Source organism: Procambarus clarkii, chromosome 49 (assembly GCF_040958095.1).
Source record: "Procambarus clarkii isolate CNS0578487 chromosome 49, FALCON_Pclarkii_2.0, whole genome shotgun sequence".
Taxonomy (NCBI): Eukaryota; Metazoa; Arthropoda; class Malacostraca; order Decapoda; family Cambaridae; genus Procambarus; species Procambarus clarkii.
In genome coordinates this window covers 24,480,633-24,495,045 of record NC_091198.1, presented here as the reverse complement: position 1 = coordinate 24,495,045, position 14,413 = coordinate 24,480,633, and the positions used below count along the sequence as shown (strand labels likewise).

The following is a 14,413-nucleotide window of genomic DNA, read 5'->3' as shown; positions in this document are numbered from 1 at the left end:
GACAGGACGAGAGAGGAATGTAAAGCAAGGAGAGTGCGCCTATCCGCTCCCCAAGAAGTATGGGACAATACCCGAAGGAGGGTAAGGGCCTTAGAGCACTCAACACAGAGGTAAGAGATATGGGGGGACCAAGACAAACGAGTGTCAAGGAATAACCCCAAAAGCTTCGCGGAATCTTTGTACTCAAGGGGATGACCATAAAGTGACAAAGAGGGACGAAGAACGACCCGTTTCCGAGTAAAAGTCATGGCACAAGTCTTAGTAGTAGAGAACTTGAAGTCATAATCGGTGGCCCAAGATGACACGGCATCAATCGCAAGTTAAAGCCGGCATTGAAGGAGAGGCGAATCATCACCCTGACAGCAAAGGGTAAGATCATCGACATAGAGAGCGGAGAAGACGTCTGAAGGAAGAGAGGAAAGAAGACCATTGATTGCAACCAGAAAAAGAGTAGTGCTCAGAACACTACCCTGGGGAACACCTTCGTATTGCTGAAAAGAGGCAGAGAGAGTGGTACCAAGGCGCACCCGAAAGGAACGACGAGAGAGGAAGCTGCGAAGAAAGAGAGGGAGATGAACACGAAGGCCAAAAGAATGAAGCTGGGATAGAATATGATATCGCCAAGTGGTGTTGTAAGCCTTTTCTAAGTCAAAAAGGACGGCAACAATGGAGGTCTTCGCAGCAAAAGCATTACGAATATAGACCTCCAAGTTCACCAGGACATCTGTCGTGCTGCGGCACTTGCGGAAACCAAATTGAGAAGGGGAGAGGAGGTGATGGTGTTCCAGGAACCACATCAGACGAACGTTAACCATACGTTCAAAGAATTTGTAGACACAACTTGTGAGGGCAATAGGGCGAAAGTCCTTAGGGGATGTTCCCAGAGACCCTGGTTTGCGAACAGGGAGGACAACGGCATCGAGCCAGTCCTCAGGGACTAACGACGACTCCCAGATCCGATTAAACAGACTCAGTAAATACTGAGACGTGCACGGAGGGAGATGGCAAAGCATCTCATAATGAATACCATCGGAGCCCGCCGCCGTAGAACCGCAGAGGGCCAGGGCAGAACGAAGTTCAGAGAGAGAGAGAAGGGATCATTATAGGGAAATCGAAGACGAGTGCAGAAATTTAAAGGACGAGACTCGAGGACAGGTTTACGAAGAAGGAAAGATAGGGGAAGATGAAGACCAGAGCTAACAGAAGAAAAGTGGGAACCCAGTTCGGTAGCGACCTGCAACGGGTCCGTCACAAGAGTACCACAGAGGTGAAGGACCGGTGAAACATCGGGAACGAACTTACCCGCTATCTTGCGAATACGCTTGCAGATCTGTGGCAGAGGAGTTTCGGACGTAATGGTGGAGACATAAGATACCCTACCATTCACGTTTAGCCGTATGGATGGCCCTACGGGGCCACCGCACTCACCTTCCGAAAGAAAAGAAAAGAATCGGCCGTCTGCCGACGGCGGTGTCTCTTCCAGGCTGTACGCTTACAGTGGACAGCCCGAGCACAGTTTGCATTTCACCAGGGAACTCACTTCCGTGGACCCCGAGAGGAAGTGTTAGGAATAGAGTGGAGGGCAGCGTCGAAGACAGTGTCATGAAAAGGAGGAGAGAGAGAGGGAGAGGCAGAAGGGAGAGGCCAGAGAGAGTAGTACTGAGGATAAAGAGGTTCCAGTCCGCTTTGGCAAATGCTACCTAGGGAAGGAGAGGGGAGGGCGAAAAGAGAAAAAGGTAACAAGGATGGGGAAATGGTCACTGCCATGGAGGTCATCAAGAACCTGCCACGTGAAATCTAAGTAAAGAGAAAACGAGCAAAGAGAAAGATCAAGACAGGAAAGGGTGCGAGTCCGAGAGACCAAATGTGTGGGCACACCAGAATTCAGAAGAGACAGGGAAGAAGAGAGGATAAACGGCTCAAGAAGGCGACCACGGGTCTTCGTCAGAACATCACCCCAAAGGGAATGACGACAATTGAAATCACCCAGCAGGAGCACAGGCTCCGGCAAGTGTTTCAGTCCAGTAAGTGTTTCAGATCAGGAAGAGAAAGCGGGACACTCGGGGGGAGATAAATGGAACAAACGGTGTACCATTTCCCCACAAAGATATAAGCAGCTGAACAATGGAGAGGCGAAGGAAAAAGTAAGGGAACAGAGGGAACATCAGAGCGAATCAGGAGAGCAGAAGAGTTAGGAGCCCCAGCAACGGCTTGGGGGGGGGGAGAGAGAAAGGAATAGCCACGAAATCAACCAGGACGAGCACCAAGCATCGGCTCCTGGAGACAGACACAAAGGGGTGAAAATCGCGAAATCAGAAGTTGGAGTTCAAAGAAATTGGCGTAATAACCCCGAACGTTCCATTGAAGAATAGACATCGACGAGAAGAGAAAGGATAACAACAGAGAACAAGGAAGAAACAAAGGCGAAAGAGCAACATAGTACGTTAAAGAAGATCAGGGTCGGGATCAGGGTCAGCAAAGTCAGGGTTAGGGAGCATGGGTAAACTGAGCAAAAACGGAGGGAAGGAAGCAGGAGAACAGATGGGCGGGGTCCGGAGGAGGAGGAGGAGGAGGAGGAGGAGGAGGCAACCGAGAGGAGTAGTCAAGGACAGCAGCAGGAAGATGGGGAGTAGAAAGAGGGGAGCACACTTCAGCAAGGGCAGCAATCGAGAGGGAAGTGGGGGCCAAAGAAACCTCCACAGCAGGAACAGGAGGCACAACCACCAAAACGGGAGGGAAAGGGGCGATAGAGTCAGAAGTAGGGGCCGAGGAAGAAAGCGAAGCCTTCTTACTTGCCGGGGAGGAGGAAGGAGAGGAGCCAGGCTTATGCTTCTGACTTAAAGAGACAGGTGTCTCAGCAACTACGTACTGGGCAACGGATTCCAGTGTCTCAACAGGAGAAGCTGAACGAGAGCACACACGATGGCCGGTAGGAGAGCAATGGACATCAGCCCACACTGACAGGTGGTGGGGAGAGTCAATAGATGGAGGAGAAGGAGTGGAAGGAGGATCGGAGGGAGACGAGGAAGAAGACACAGGAGACATGACAGACCGGGCATAAAGAAGGGGAACCCCAGACAGAGGACCAGGAGGGGGACCCTTCGGGACAGAACTCAAAGGAACAGAGGAGGGGGCAGTGGGCGTATCAGGATCCAAGGCCCGGAAACGGTTGTGGGTCTGAGGAAGGTGGGAAGGACGAGAGGAAGAGCGCAACACACGAGCATAAGAGATGTTAGCATAAGGCGGGAGCCGGCGAACCTGGCGCCTCGCCTCAGGAAAAGATAAACGCTCCCGGTGCTTCAAGTTGAGGACGGCTGCCTCAAGCTTGTAATGGATACAGGCACTGGAGAAGGTAGGGTGGGCCTCACCGCAGTTGAGGCAGCGAGCCTGGGAAAAAGTGCACTCCGACTTAGAGTGACCTTCACCCCCACACAAAGAACAGAGAGAGACAGTCCCAGAGCAGCGGAGGGCACCATGCCCAAACCTCCAGCACTTGTTACGAAGCTGAGGAGAAGGAATGTACTCCTGGACAGAGCACCTGGCACCAGCAAGAATGACAGAGGATGGTTAATGGGTCCTACCATCAAAGGTAATCTTCAAAACCCGAAGGGGTTGACGGCGACGACCACGAGGGGGACGAGTAAACGAGTCTACCTGGAGGACATATGCCGAATGCCGAATATCATCATGGCAATCCTGCAGATTCCGAACACCGGTCGCAACATGGGGCGGGAGGAGAATAGTGCCAACACTGCCATTCAACCGAGCATTCTTTGAGACCCGAATAGGGATCTCGCCAAGGCAGCCAAGTGGGAAGCTGCACCCTGAGAAGGAGCAGCAACGACACGTGTACGAGACGAGAGGGGTTGAAGGTAACAGAGGCATCCACGGAATCAACAAGATACCAATGGAGGGAGAAATCATCAGGAGGCGCAGAATCAAGAGGGAGGAGATCAAAGTATTCGACCCATGAAGCGGGACCAAACAAGGCCTGATATATCAGTACGGGAAGGAATCAAGCGAGTGCGGCCATGGCGCGGACAGCGTTGAGAACCCCCAGAGAGAGAGAGAGAGGGGTTAAAAGGCGCAGTAGTCACAATGAGAGACTTAGCTGCACCAGGGGACGAAGTGGTCACCACTGGGGACTTGAGGCTCGACCCAACCACAGAGGAGGGAGGGGAGCTAGGGGAAGAAGTCAGGAGGGTCAAAGGAGGAGCAAGGTCGGGGCCCAACGCAGCGGGGGCTACAAAGCCCGGTCTTCCAATACAGGCCGACTCAGGGGATTGGTCGCCCACCCCACGAGCCTGAGAGGGTACAACAGAAACATTCATCAACATAGAGACGAAGAGAGAAATTCATCCATGAATGTGCCCCCATACCCACCATGGAGCCACAATTAGAGGCAGGACACCCAACAGGAAGCTATCGCCGATCATGCCGGGGCCTCCTAGGGGAGCGTCTTGAGTATACGCCCCACAAATGTTACCTTATTATTAAGAACCGTCAGTCCGTCGAGATCGGGTTCAGCGACGAAAGGGGGAGTGACAATAAAAGGTTCCCCTCGCTCTCGACGTTGGGTACTACAGTTCTACGGGTGCAGGACTATGCCTCCTCAAGCACCCGGGCGTCAAAATAGACGAAGTCCAAAGGAATAACCAAAACTAGCAAAAGGTCGGCAGGAAACGACAAGCAGAAAGAGAAGAGGGGGAGAAAAACGAAACATAAGGAAAAGGAAAAGCGATCCGGCACAATTAGAGAAGACAGCAGCAGGAGTGCAAGGCCAAAAAAGGAAAGAGAACTGCCCCACGGAGCATCACACTCCAGCAGCCGTTCACTAAGCCCCCTCACGGCGCAAACGGGCCGGATGGGGAGGGGGGTGTTGCCAGAAGTGCTGCCCGAAGTTTTGCCAGAAGTGCTGCCAGAAGTCCTGCGAGAAGTGCTGCCAAAAGTGCTACATTAAGTGTTGCCAGAAGTGCTGCCAGAAGTGCTGCCAGAAGTACTGCCAGAGGTGCTGCCAGAAGTGCTGCCATAACTGCTGCCAGAAGTACTGCCAGAAGTACTGCCAGAAGTGCTGTCAGAGGTGCTGCCAGAAGTACTGCCGAAAGTCTGCTAGAAGTTCTGCCAGAAGAACCGCCAGAAGTGCTGTCAGTAGTGCTGTCAGAGGTGCTGCCAGAAGTGCTGTCAGAGGTGCTGCCAGAAGAACCGCCAGAAGTGCTGTCAGTAGTGCTGTCAGAGGTGCTGCCAGAAGTGCTGTCAGAGGTGCTGCCAGAAGTACTGCCAGAAGTGCTGCCAGAAGTGCTGTCAGAGGTGATGCCAGAAATGCTGCCAGAAGTGCTGCCAGAAGTGCTGCCAGATGTGCTGCCAGAGGTGCTGCCAGAAGTGCTGTCTGAAGTGCTGCCAGAAGTGCTGCCAGAAGTGCTGTCAGAGGTGCTGTCAGAGGTTCTGCCAGAAGTGCTGCCAGAGGTGCTGCCAGAAGTACTGCCAGAAGTGCTGTCAGAAGTGCTGTCAGAGGTGCTGCCAGAAGTGCTGTTAGAAGTGCTGTCAGAGGAGCTGCAACAGGGGGGCTGCCAGAAGTGCTGCCTAAAGTGCTGCCAGAAGTGCTGCCAGAAGTGCTACCAGAAGTGCTGTTAGAAGTGCTGTCAGAGGAGCTGTTAGAGGTGCTGCCAGAAGAGCTGCCAGAAGTGCTACCAGAAGTGCTGTCAGAAGTGCTGTCAGAGGTTCTGCCAGAAGTGCTGCCAGAAGTGCTGCCAGAAGTGCTGCCAGAAGAGCTGTAAGAAGTGCTGCCAGAAGTGCTGCCAGAAATGCTGCCAGAAGTGCTGCCAGAGGTGCTGCCAGAAGTGCTGCCAAAAGTGTTGCCTGAAGTGCTGGCAAAAGTGCTGCCAGAAGTGTTGTCAGAAGTGCTGCCAAAAGTGCTTCCAGAAGTGCTGTCAGAAGTGCTGCCAGAAATGCTGCCAGAAGTGCTGCCAGAGGTGCTGCCAGAAGTGCTGCCAGAAGTGCTGCCTGAAGTGCTGCCAGAAGTGCTGCCAGAAGTACTGCCAGAAGTACTTTTAGAAGTGCTGCCAGAAGTGCTGCCAGAAGTACTTTTAGAAGTGCTGCCAGAAGTGCTGCCAGAAGTGCTGCCTGAAGTGCTGCCAGAAGTGCTGCCTGAAGTGCTGCCAGAAGTGCTGCCAGAAGTGCTGCCAGAAGTGTTGCCTGAAGTGCTGCCTGAAGTGCTGCCTGAAGTACTGCCAGAAGTACTGCCAGAAGTGCTGCCAGAAGTGCTGCCAGAAGTGCTGCCTGAAGTGCTGCCAGAAGTGCTGCCAGAAGTGCTGCCAGAAGTACTTTTAGAAGTGCTGCCAGAAGTGCTGCCAGAAGTGCTGCCAGAAGTGCTGCCTGAAGTGCTGCCAAAAGTACTGCCAGAAGTACTTTTAGAAGTGCTGCCAGAAGTGCTGCCAGAAGTGCTGCCTGAAGTACTGCCAGAAGTGCTGCCAGAAGTGCTGCCAGAAGTGCTACCTGAAGTGCTGCCAGAAGTGCTGCCAGAAGTGCTGCCAGAAGTGCTGCCAGAAGTGCTGCCTGAAGTGCTACCAGAATTGCTTCTAGAAGTGCTACCAGAAGCGCTGCCATGAAAGCTGTCTGAAGTGCTGCCAGAAGTGCTAATTGGAGTGCTGCCTGAAATGCAGCCTGAAGTGCTGCAAGAAAAACTGCCAGAAGTGCTGCCAGAAGTGCTACCTGAAGTGCTGCCAGAAGTGCTGCCAGAAGTGCTACCTGAAGTGCTGCCAGAAGTGCTGTCAAAAGTGCTGTCAGTAGTGCTGTCAGAGGTGCTGCCAGAAGTGCTGTCAAAAGTGCTGCCAGAAGAACTGCCAGAAGTGCTGCCAGAAGTGCGGTCAGAAGTGCTGCTAGAAGTGCTGCCAGAAGTGCTGCCAGAAGTGCTGCCAGAAGTGCTGCTAGAAGTGCTGCTAGAAGTGCTGCCAGAAGTGCTGCCAGAAGTGCTGCCAAAAGTGCTGCCAGAAGAACTGCCAGAAGTGCTGCCAGAAGTGCGGTCAGAAGTGCTGCCAGAAGTGCTGCTAGAAGTGCTCTAGAAGTGCTGCCAGAAGTGCTGCCATAAGTAGTGCCAGAAGTGCTGTCAAAAGTGCTGCCAGAAGAACTGCCAGAAGTGCTGCTAGAAGTGTTGTGAGAGGTGCTGCCAGAAGTGCTGCCAGAAGTACTGCCAGAAGTGCTGCTAGAAGTGCTGCCAGAAGTGCTGCCAGAAGTGCTGCTAGAAGTGCTGTCAAAAGTGCTGCCAGAAGTGCTGCCCGAAATGCGTCCAGAAGTGCTGCCAGACGTGCTACCAGAATTGCTTCTAGAAGTGCTGCCAGAAGTGCTGCCTTAAGTACTACCAAAAGTGCTGCCAGAAGCGCTGCCATGAGAGCTGCCTGAAGTGCTGCCAGAAGTGCTAAATGAAGTGCTGCCTGAAATGCAGCCTAAAGTGCTGCAAGAAAAACTGGCAGAAGTACTGGCAGAAGTACTGCCAGAAGTGCTTCCAAAAATGCTGCCAAATATGCAGCCACAATTGCTGCCGGAAGTGCTGCATAAATTTTAAATTTGTCTTTATAAGCTCAGTCATGGGTGCTGATGTAGACCTTCAGTGCCCGACAGACCAGCCCACGAGTCTCGTACCTGGAACTCTGTGTCTCATATCTCCACTCAAGGAGCATTTATACACCCTAAAACTGCCATGCCTAGTACCTGCTGCTTGGGGGGGGGGGGGTTATTGCAAACCTACAAGTGGGAGGCTTGTTTGCTCCACACCTACAATACACTCAGGATTCTTTTAAATAAAGTTTTTTGACAGACTATCGTAATTAGTGCATGCGACAGACCACTCCTAAATTTTTATGGGAGAAAGCAAATCTATCTTCCACTTAAGAGGAGGGCTTGACTCTAGACGACTCCGGACTCGCCAGGAATGTTTCCATTAAAATGTTTGCAAACCAAAACAAACTTGTCAGCGTTTCAGAGTTCCGGGGACCTCTGGGTTGCCTCTCTGGGTTGCCTCTCTGGGCTGCCTCTCTGGGCTGCCTCTCTGGGCTGCCTCTCTGGGTTGCCTCTCTGGGTTGCCTCCCTTGGTTTTACAACATCCTTTAACCGGAATTAGGGCAAAATTCGTGTATATGACAATTAAGCCTGATTTTGACTTATCCTATCTTGTTCACAATACAAGAAACAAAATTACAAAATAAAAATATGCCAGTGTCTTGATCATTAAAATTAATCTAACTAAATGAGAACAAACAAAAGTACATCATACAGGTTCACTTCAAAGGAACATTGTGCAGAATTATATTGAAAGAACTGATTAAAGAAAATTACAAGTAATGACACAATCATAAATGATCCTACACTGAGAAACATGATATAAAACAATGTATACAAGTGTAAAAACACATATCTCGACTGCACGTTAGGCAGCCCAGCAAGTCTTCCCTAGAAGGCTGGAAAGAATTAAAACAAACATTTCAAAACAAAATTGATATAAACAAAATAAAAGGTTCATCAGTATAATCCTAAGTGGGACATACCCAAACATTTGCCGGGGTACTGCATGACCTACAGTCATCCTATAATTAACAAATTCACAAACGTGGTAGAATATAATACAAATTATTGATATAAGAAATAAACCCTTAACTAAGAAAATGTATAAACACATAATAAAACTTGTGGGCCAGTCCACCAATCCCACATCACAATGCCAGGGTCGACTCCACTTAACCCTGTAAAATACTGACACTATAAGACTACTCCCTGTCACCCACCTGGTATGCCGCCACGCGTAGGTGGAGTGGGGGCACTGCCAGGTGGAAATTACTTAAACTTACTTAGTATAACTGATACACAAGGCATACAACAGTAAATATATGCACCCATTACAATGGTGCAGTATAGACCTTCTGGACACCCTCACCAGGAACAATCTACTCCACTAGTGTATGAATGAAACAAAATAATAACAAAATTCTAGATAAGTCTATTTTCTAGATACCCAATTCTAAAAATGAACAGGCCAAGGGAATCTCCCCTACCGGTTTAGCAGATAATTCCACATTGTCCGATTATCCTGCTATTATTTACTAGGCACACATTTCGACAATTTCAACATTTTGACAATCATTATATCCTAAGACACTTCTTAGAATACTAGAATCGTCTACTTAAGAGTTCCTCTAGAGACACTTTTCTAAAGCATAGGTCTTTACTTCCTCATAGACGGTACAATAAAATTTCCTAAGAGTGAGTCGTTCTCCAGATGCGGTAGACACATTATTAAGAATAGTGTTTTCTGTTCATGCAGCATTTATAAATATTTCCCATCAATTGATTATGTTCATATACTCATTTGTAATGTTGCATCCGTTGTAAACTGGTGTGTGACCTTGTGGTGCTGACTGGTCCAGCGTCAGCCCGTTGATGTCCTGTGTGTCCCTTGTGATCATCTGGCATCAGCTCCGGTATCCTTCTGGTGAACTAGAGCTTGGTTGTTGGAGACAGAGACTCCCCGTCAAACCAGCTCAACCGCGCTCATTGTGGGAACCGACCTGTGAGATTTATATTTATTTGATTTATATGAATTTATATTTACGTTAATTTATATACTTCGATAGCAATTTGTATAATGTTAAGTGGACTGTATTTCTGCAATAATCTCATAATCTCACAAATCGATCCTCTACACATTAGGGGGTTTTATTAAATTCATATATATATGCAGCCAATCACACTACAGTATTAACTACACATTGAAGAGGTTCCTTATCTTATTGTACAGCAGGCCTTAGTCCACCAGGTATAACCAGGATGTAGACACCAAATTATCCTCTTTGAGGTAGCTTCCATCACCCAGTAACTGGTGCACAAAGCATGCTTCCTCGTCTTGACCTGTCAAAAGGGCGCTAGCTGTAAAGCCAGAATCCTGATATATGACAGCTATATCAGAGAAAACACTGTACATGGAACCATACAGACCTAGGCTTAATTACCTTTAGTATGAGGCGATCTCGTGCTCTAACCGGGCCACCCTGACCCGTTGACCTACCTAATGACATTAATGGCCATAAATGATAGATAAATGCGTTTCGGCAGAACACTTAACACTTTCGCGCTCTCGGCGCTCAAAAAAAATCAATACCCCAGATGCTTTCGGCACTTCGCGCGCCTACGCGGTAAGACCGAAAAAGTGTACACTCTTTTGACTGTCCTGACAATAATTGAAGGCGCACGTATTTAAATTTGGTATCACTGTGTTCGCAATGAAATTGTCTATAAGAGCATACCTATAAAATGCCGCCCAAGCATAAGGAGTATCAACACCAAATAAAAAACTATGCAGATCACTCGCCAAGAGCGCCAAACAGCAACAAAATGTTTCCACTCTCTTAATGGTTGCGAAGCCTACAGTTGTCCTACATCGTTAATTTTGGTATCATTGGAATCGCAATAAAATTCTCTACACGGACATATGCATATGAATGTTTAATATAGGTAATTGCCCACCCGCAAGAGTGTGTGAAGTGGAGAGTAGTTAGCCGCGAGCGCACTGGCGAAAACACAGGGGGGAAATCATGCTTGGAAAGTTTATACATTTATACGTTTCCTGACCCTACTTTTCTATGTACGTATTTCTTTTTTATACCAATGTGTTCGCAATAAAATGTTCTATAAGATGAAATGTATAACATTTGTACAAAGCATGTGTAAGAGAAGCGCCAAATGTAGAACCATGTCGCTCAGTATGCGTTCGCGGCAGAAACGAACGCATTGTTTTCGTTCGTTTGATGGTTGTCATGTTTATACTTGTTGAAACATTTTATAATTTGTATGACAGTGATCGCAGTAAAATTCCCTACACAGACATATACATAACACATACAAATATTTCCCACGTGTTGGATATATCAACGGCAAAAGGGAACCCACTGTCACACGGCCGCCACACCCAGAGCCACACCCGCCACACCCCCAAACATACTTTGTGTTTTTTTTTTTTTACTCATAGAAGTTTGTGATATAATATTCATTCTGGTACCAAAAAATTCGCAAATAAATTCTCTACAAAACGTATATAATATAACTTGTTATAGATGATAAAAAATTCCAAATAGGTGTACTTACCCTGTCTATGTTGATTGAAGATCAACAGTTGAGCATTTTTTCTTCACTCCACCATCTTCAGGCTTCTGATCCTGAAGTTGCTCATCTGATGTTTCTTAGGTGGAGTGAAGCTGTTGCCGGTGGTTATTTTTTCTCCACCCAAAATATCTTTCTTCGGTGGTACCTTGTGTAGCAAGGCGCAGCGCACAGTGCCACATCACAAGTTTTACATCCATATATCACGTCCCTCCTTTTGCCAGACTTGAAACAAACACGGCATCTTCTTTTTTTAGCCAAGTGCACGACTTCATGCGTCAACTTGTAGTTGAGACGTTGTTCTGAATCTATAATTCTTGTATTTCTTGGATGCACTGGAGGAATATTGTCTTCTACAGGAACCACCAAACTTGTAGTAGAATCTTCTATGAAATCAGAAACATCAAGTGGTTCTATGTCCTCAACGTCCATTTCAGAATTTGTGGTTGATGAGTGGGCTTGAGGTGTTGAGGTGAACAGAGGAGGCCTTGCACCAGATGGCCCGGGTGTTGAAACTGCCGCGTCAGCAGGAGGAGCTGCGCTGGCATCTATGTCGGGAACATGTGGTATACCACGTGACCGGGTAGGCCGAGATGCCATGTGTTCGGTGAGGGAGAACGGGAATTTCATGGAGAAAAATCTGAGAGTATCCCCATCCATTTCGGTTAAAAAATGGAATTTATAGAAATATTTTTTCGATGGACGAGAAAAGTAGGCTGTTATGCGGAATCGTAAGAAAAAACGGCGATGAGTTATCTCTAATCTAAAGCGCGAAAGTGTTAACTTGAATTTGTTGACAGCATGTTGATGATGGTACACCTTTGGTTTCCATAGCACTTCGTCCAAGTAAAATTAACAGGAGCCGTATTTGCTCCCGTGAGCCTCTGTGGTCTAAGTCCAAACAATGGCTGACCACTCCCCACTCCTGACGCTACTGGCCTACATTGTCCAGATGACAGAAAGTGATAGAAGGGTCACATTTACTCTATTTTAATTCTGATAATTAAGATAATTTATATGAGATGTTTTTATGATGGTAAAGTCCAAAGACTAATGTATTTAAGAATAATTCCCACCATAATAGGTGGTGAATTTATAACAGTATGTGGAATGATATCCTGTTTTCTATAGACGGAAATTCCACTACAATTACATTTTCTATGGGTAACTTGTTTATACAATACAGCAGCAATTATTATCTGTCTGTATGATATTATTAAATGGTGTCGGATTTTCCGACACTCATGGGGTGGTGGGTAGAGCAGTGGCTGGAGACTTGGGCGGTCACAGGTGAACGTTGTTGGGGAAGATGCATGCATGGCACATCTCACAACCAGCTGCTTACAACCAAGAGTAGTGAGTGTCGGCTGCTTTATAGCATGAGTCGTGACAGCAGAGCACAGGGGGCGACGTCAACGATGTCTTACATAAGAAGTAAGCAAGTTGAGGCGCAGGTGACCTGGCGGCATGCCGGATGGATCCCGACTTCAGCTCCTGGGTCCCATCACTGTACAGACATTACTTGTGTCACAACTACTAAGCCAGTACCGCTAATCATGCATACCCTAATGTGCCTAATCTTGGGCCGACGATGCGAAACGTGCACCCAATTGGCGAGTCACGCTCACTCTGTATGGCTGTGCCATTGAAATGTGACCACCTCTTTGGTATCAGCGTTGTATCATCCACAAGATCGGGAGGAACTGGTTTGTTACTGCTGCCGGCATACCCTCTTCGTTGACCTGGCGCCTCCACTTCCGGTGTGCTTGCACTGTGTGTCGGTGCTGGCGGGTGAGTGCTTCTGATGACGACTGTAAGACAGCGGCCCACCAGACTGGTACGTTGATATATGGACAGCAGGAAGCTCTGGCCTGGACAACCTAGTTTGTGGGGATTGGTGTGACTATCACCCTCGCAGGTAACCGACTGGTGGGGTTACTGGGATTGGGGGAGGTGGTGGGTGGTAACGTAATCCCGCTCTCCACTCTACCACAAGGGGTGACTAGGGTCACCCTACTGGCCTCAGGTTTGGTTCACGAGTTGCTGGTACCATGGACAGGGTAGTGTAGACAATCAGACCTGGGGAAGACAGACAAACACTCCAACTGGCGGCAGTATGGACTCTCCCCTGGGTTTTGGTAACAGGAATAACAGCCCAAGGGCAGGTAAGGCTTGCTATCGATGACAAATTCCAAACCATTTTGCCAGCCAGATATATGAAATAATGAAAATCAGCTCGGGTACAAGAGAGAGAACTAATTGTGCACTCCCGCCTCGCCCCTTGACCTCGTTACCATGGGGTGACAATGCTGACTCTGAGGACCAATGAGAGTTGAAACAAAGTCGACCTCTCCATCCCGGGCGAGCCCAGCTGGGTCAGTCAACTCAGAAGGGTCAGGAATGGGAATCGCTGAAGGCAGTTCCAGTTCCTCCCTGGCAACATTAACTTACAATTTGTTGACATGAATAATTGTGTCACACTGGTCATCAAATATGCTCGTAATTACAAAATTAACCTGGGCCAAGCTTCTTAATTACTCTATAAGGCTCCCGCCATCTAGGTGCTAACTTCCAACTTTGATTTGCAGGATCCGTTTCATTTAACCTCATAACTAAACATCTCTCTCTCTAAGCGTCAAAGGTTGAACCTTACTAATCATAGTAGTGTGGATACCGGCTCCGTGCTGTATTAGACGCCTCAGATGTAATCCTCCAAGCAGTTCTCATTGTGGAGAGGATTTCTGAAGGATAATCCTCACTATACACAACCTCGTGTCTATTAAGGAGACCTGATGGGAAATTACGTGAGCGCCCTGTGAAAAGCAAAAGTGGCTGCGTATTAATGGACTGATGTATAGCCGTGTTCAAGGCTAGTTATATATAGGGAAGTTGTTCGTCCCAGGTGGCTGCATCGTGCTCTGCAAGTATGGCCTTAACTATACGATTCATTCTTTCAGTCATTCCGTTTCTTGCTAATGGCAAGTCGTCGTGAGGTCTGTGGTAATATCTTAGATTTTAAAAACATTCCTATAAATGTTGCCAACGAATTCTTGACCTCGGTCAGACGCTACCACTTTAGGTGGTCCAAAAATAGAGGCAAATTCGCTTAAGGAAGCGTCTGCACCGGTCCGAGAGTCTTTACAAGGAAGAGTAACCAAGGTCATGTACCGGGACAGATGATCCACTAGTACTGACACGTAGACATTACCTGAATGACTAGTATGTAAATAATCAAATCGGCTTCTACATGACCTAAAGGTTTAACAATTTC

General features: G+C 48.0%; 1 protein-coding gene across 1 annotated transcript; it reads right to left on the bottom strand.

Moving 5' to 3' along the window:
• Positions 1-5,074: 5,074 nt before the first annotated feature.
• On the bottom strand, positions 5,075-12,611 carry LOC138351450 (streptococcal hemagglutinin-like). Its single transcript, XM_069303275.1, has 2 exons — positions 12,570-12,611; positions 5,075-7,054 (listed from the first exon to the last, which is right to left on the bottom strand). The coding sequence occupies exons 1-2, from the start codon at positions 12,609-12,611 to the stop codon at positions 5,075-5,077; spliced, it is 2,022 nt and encodes a 673-aa protein (XP_069159376.1).
• Between the last annotated feature and the right edge of the window lie 1,802 nt (positions 12,612-14,413).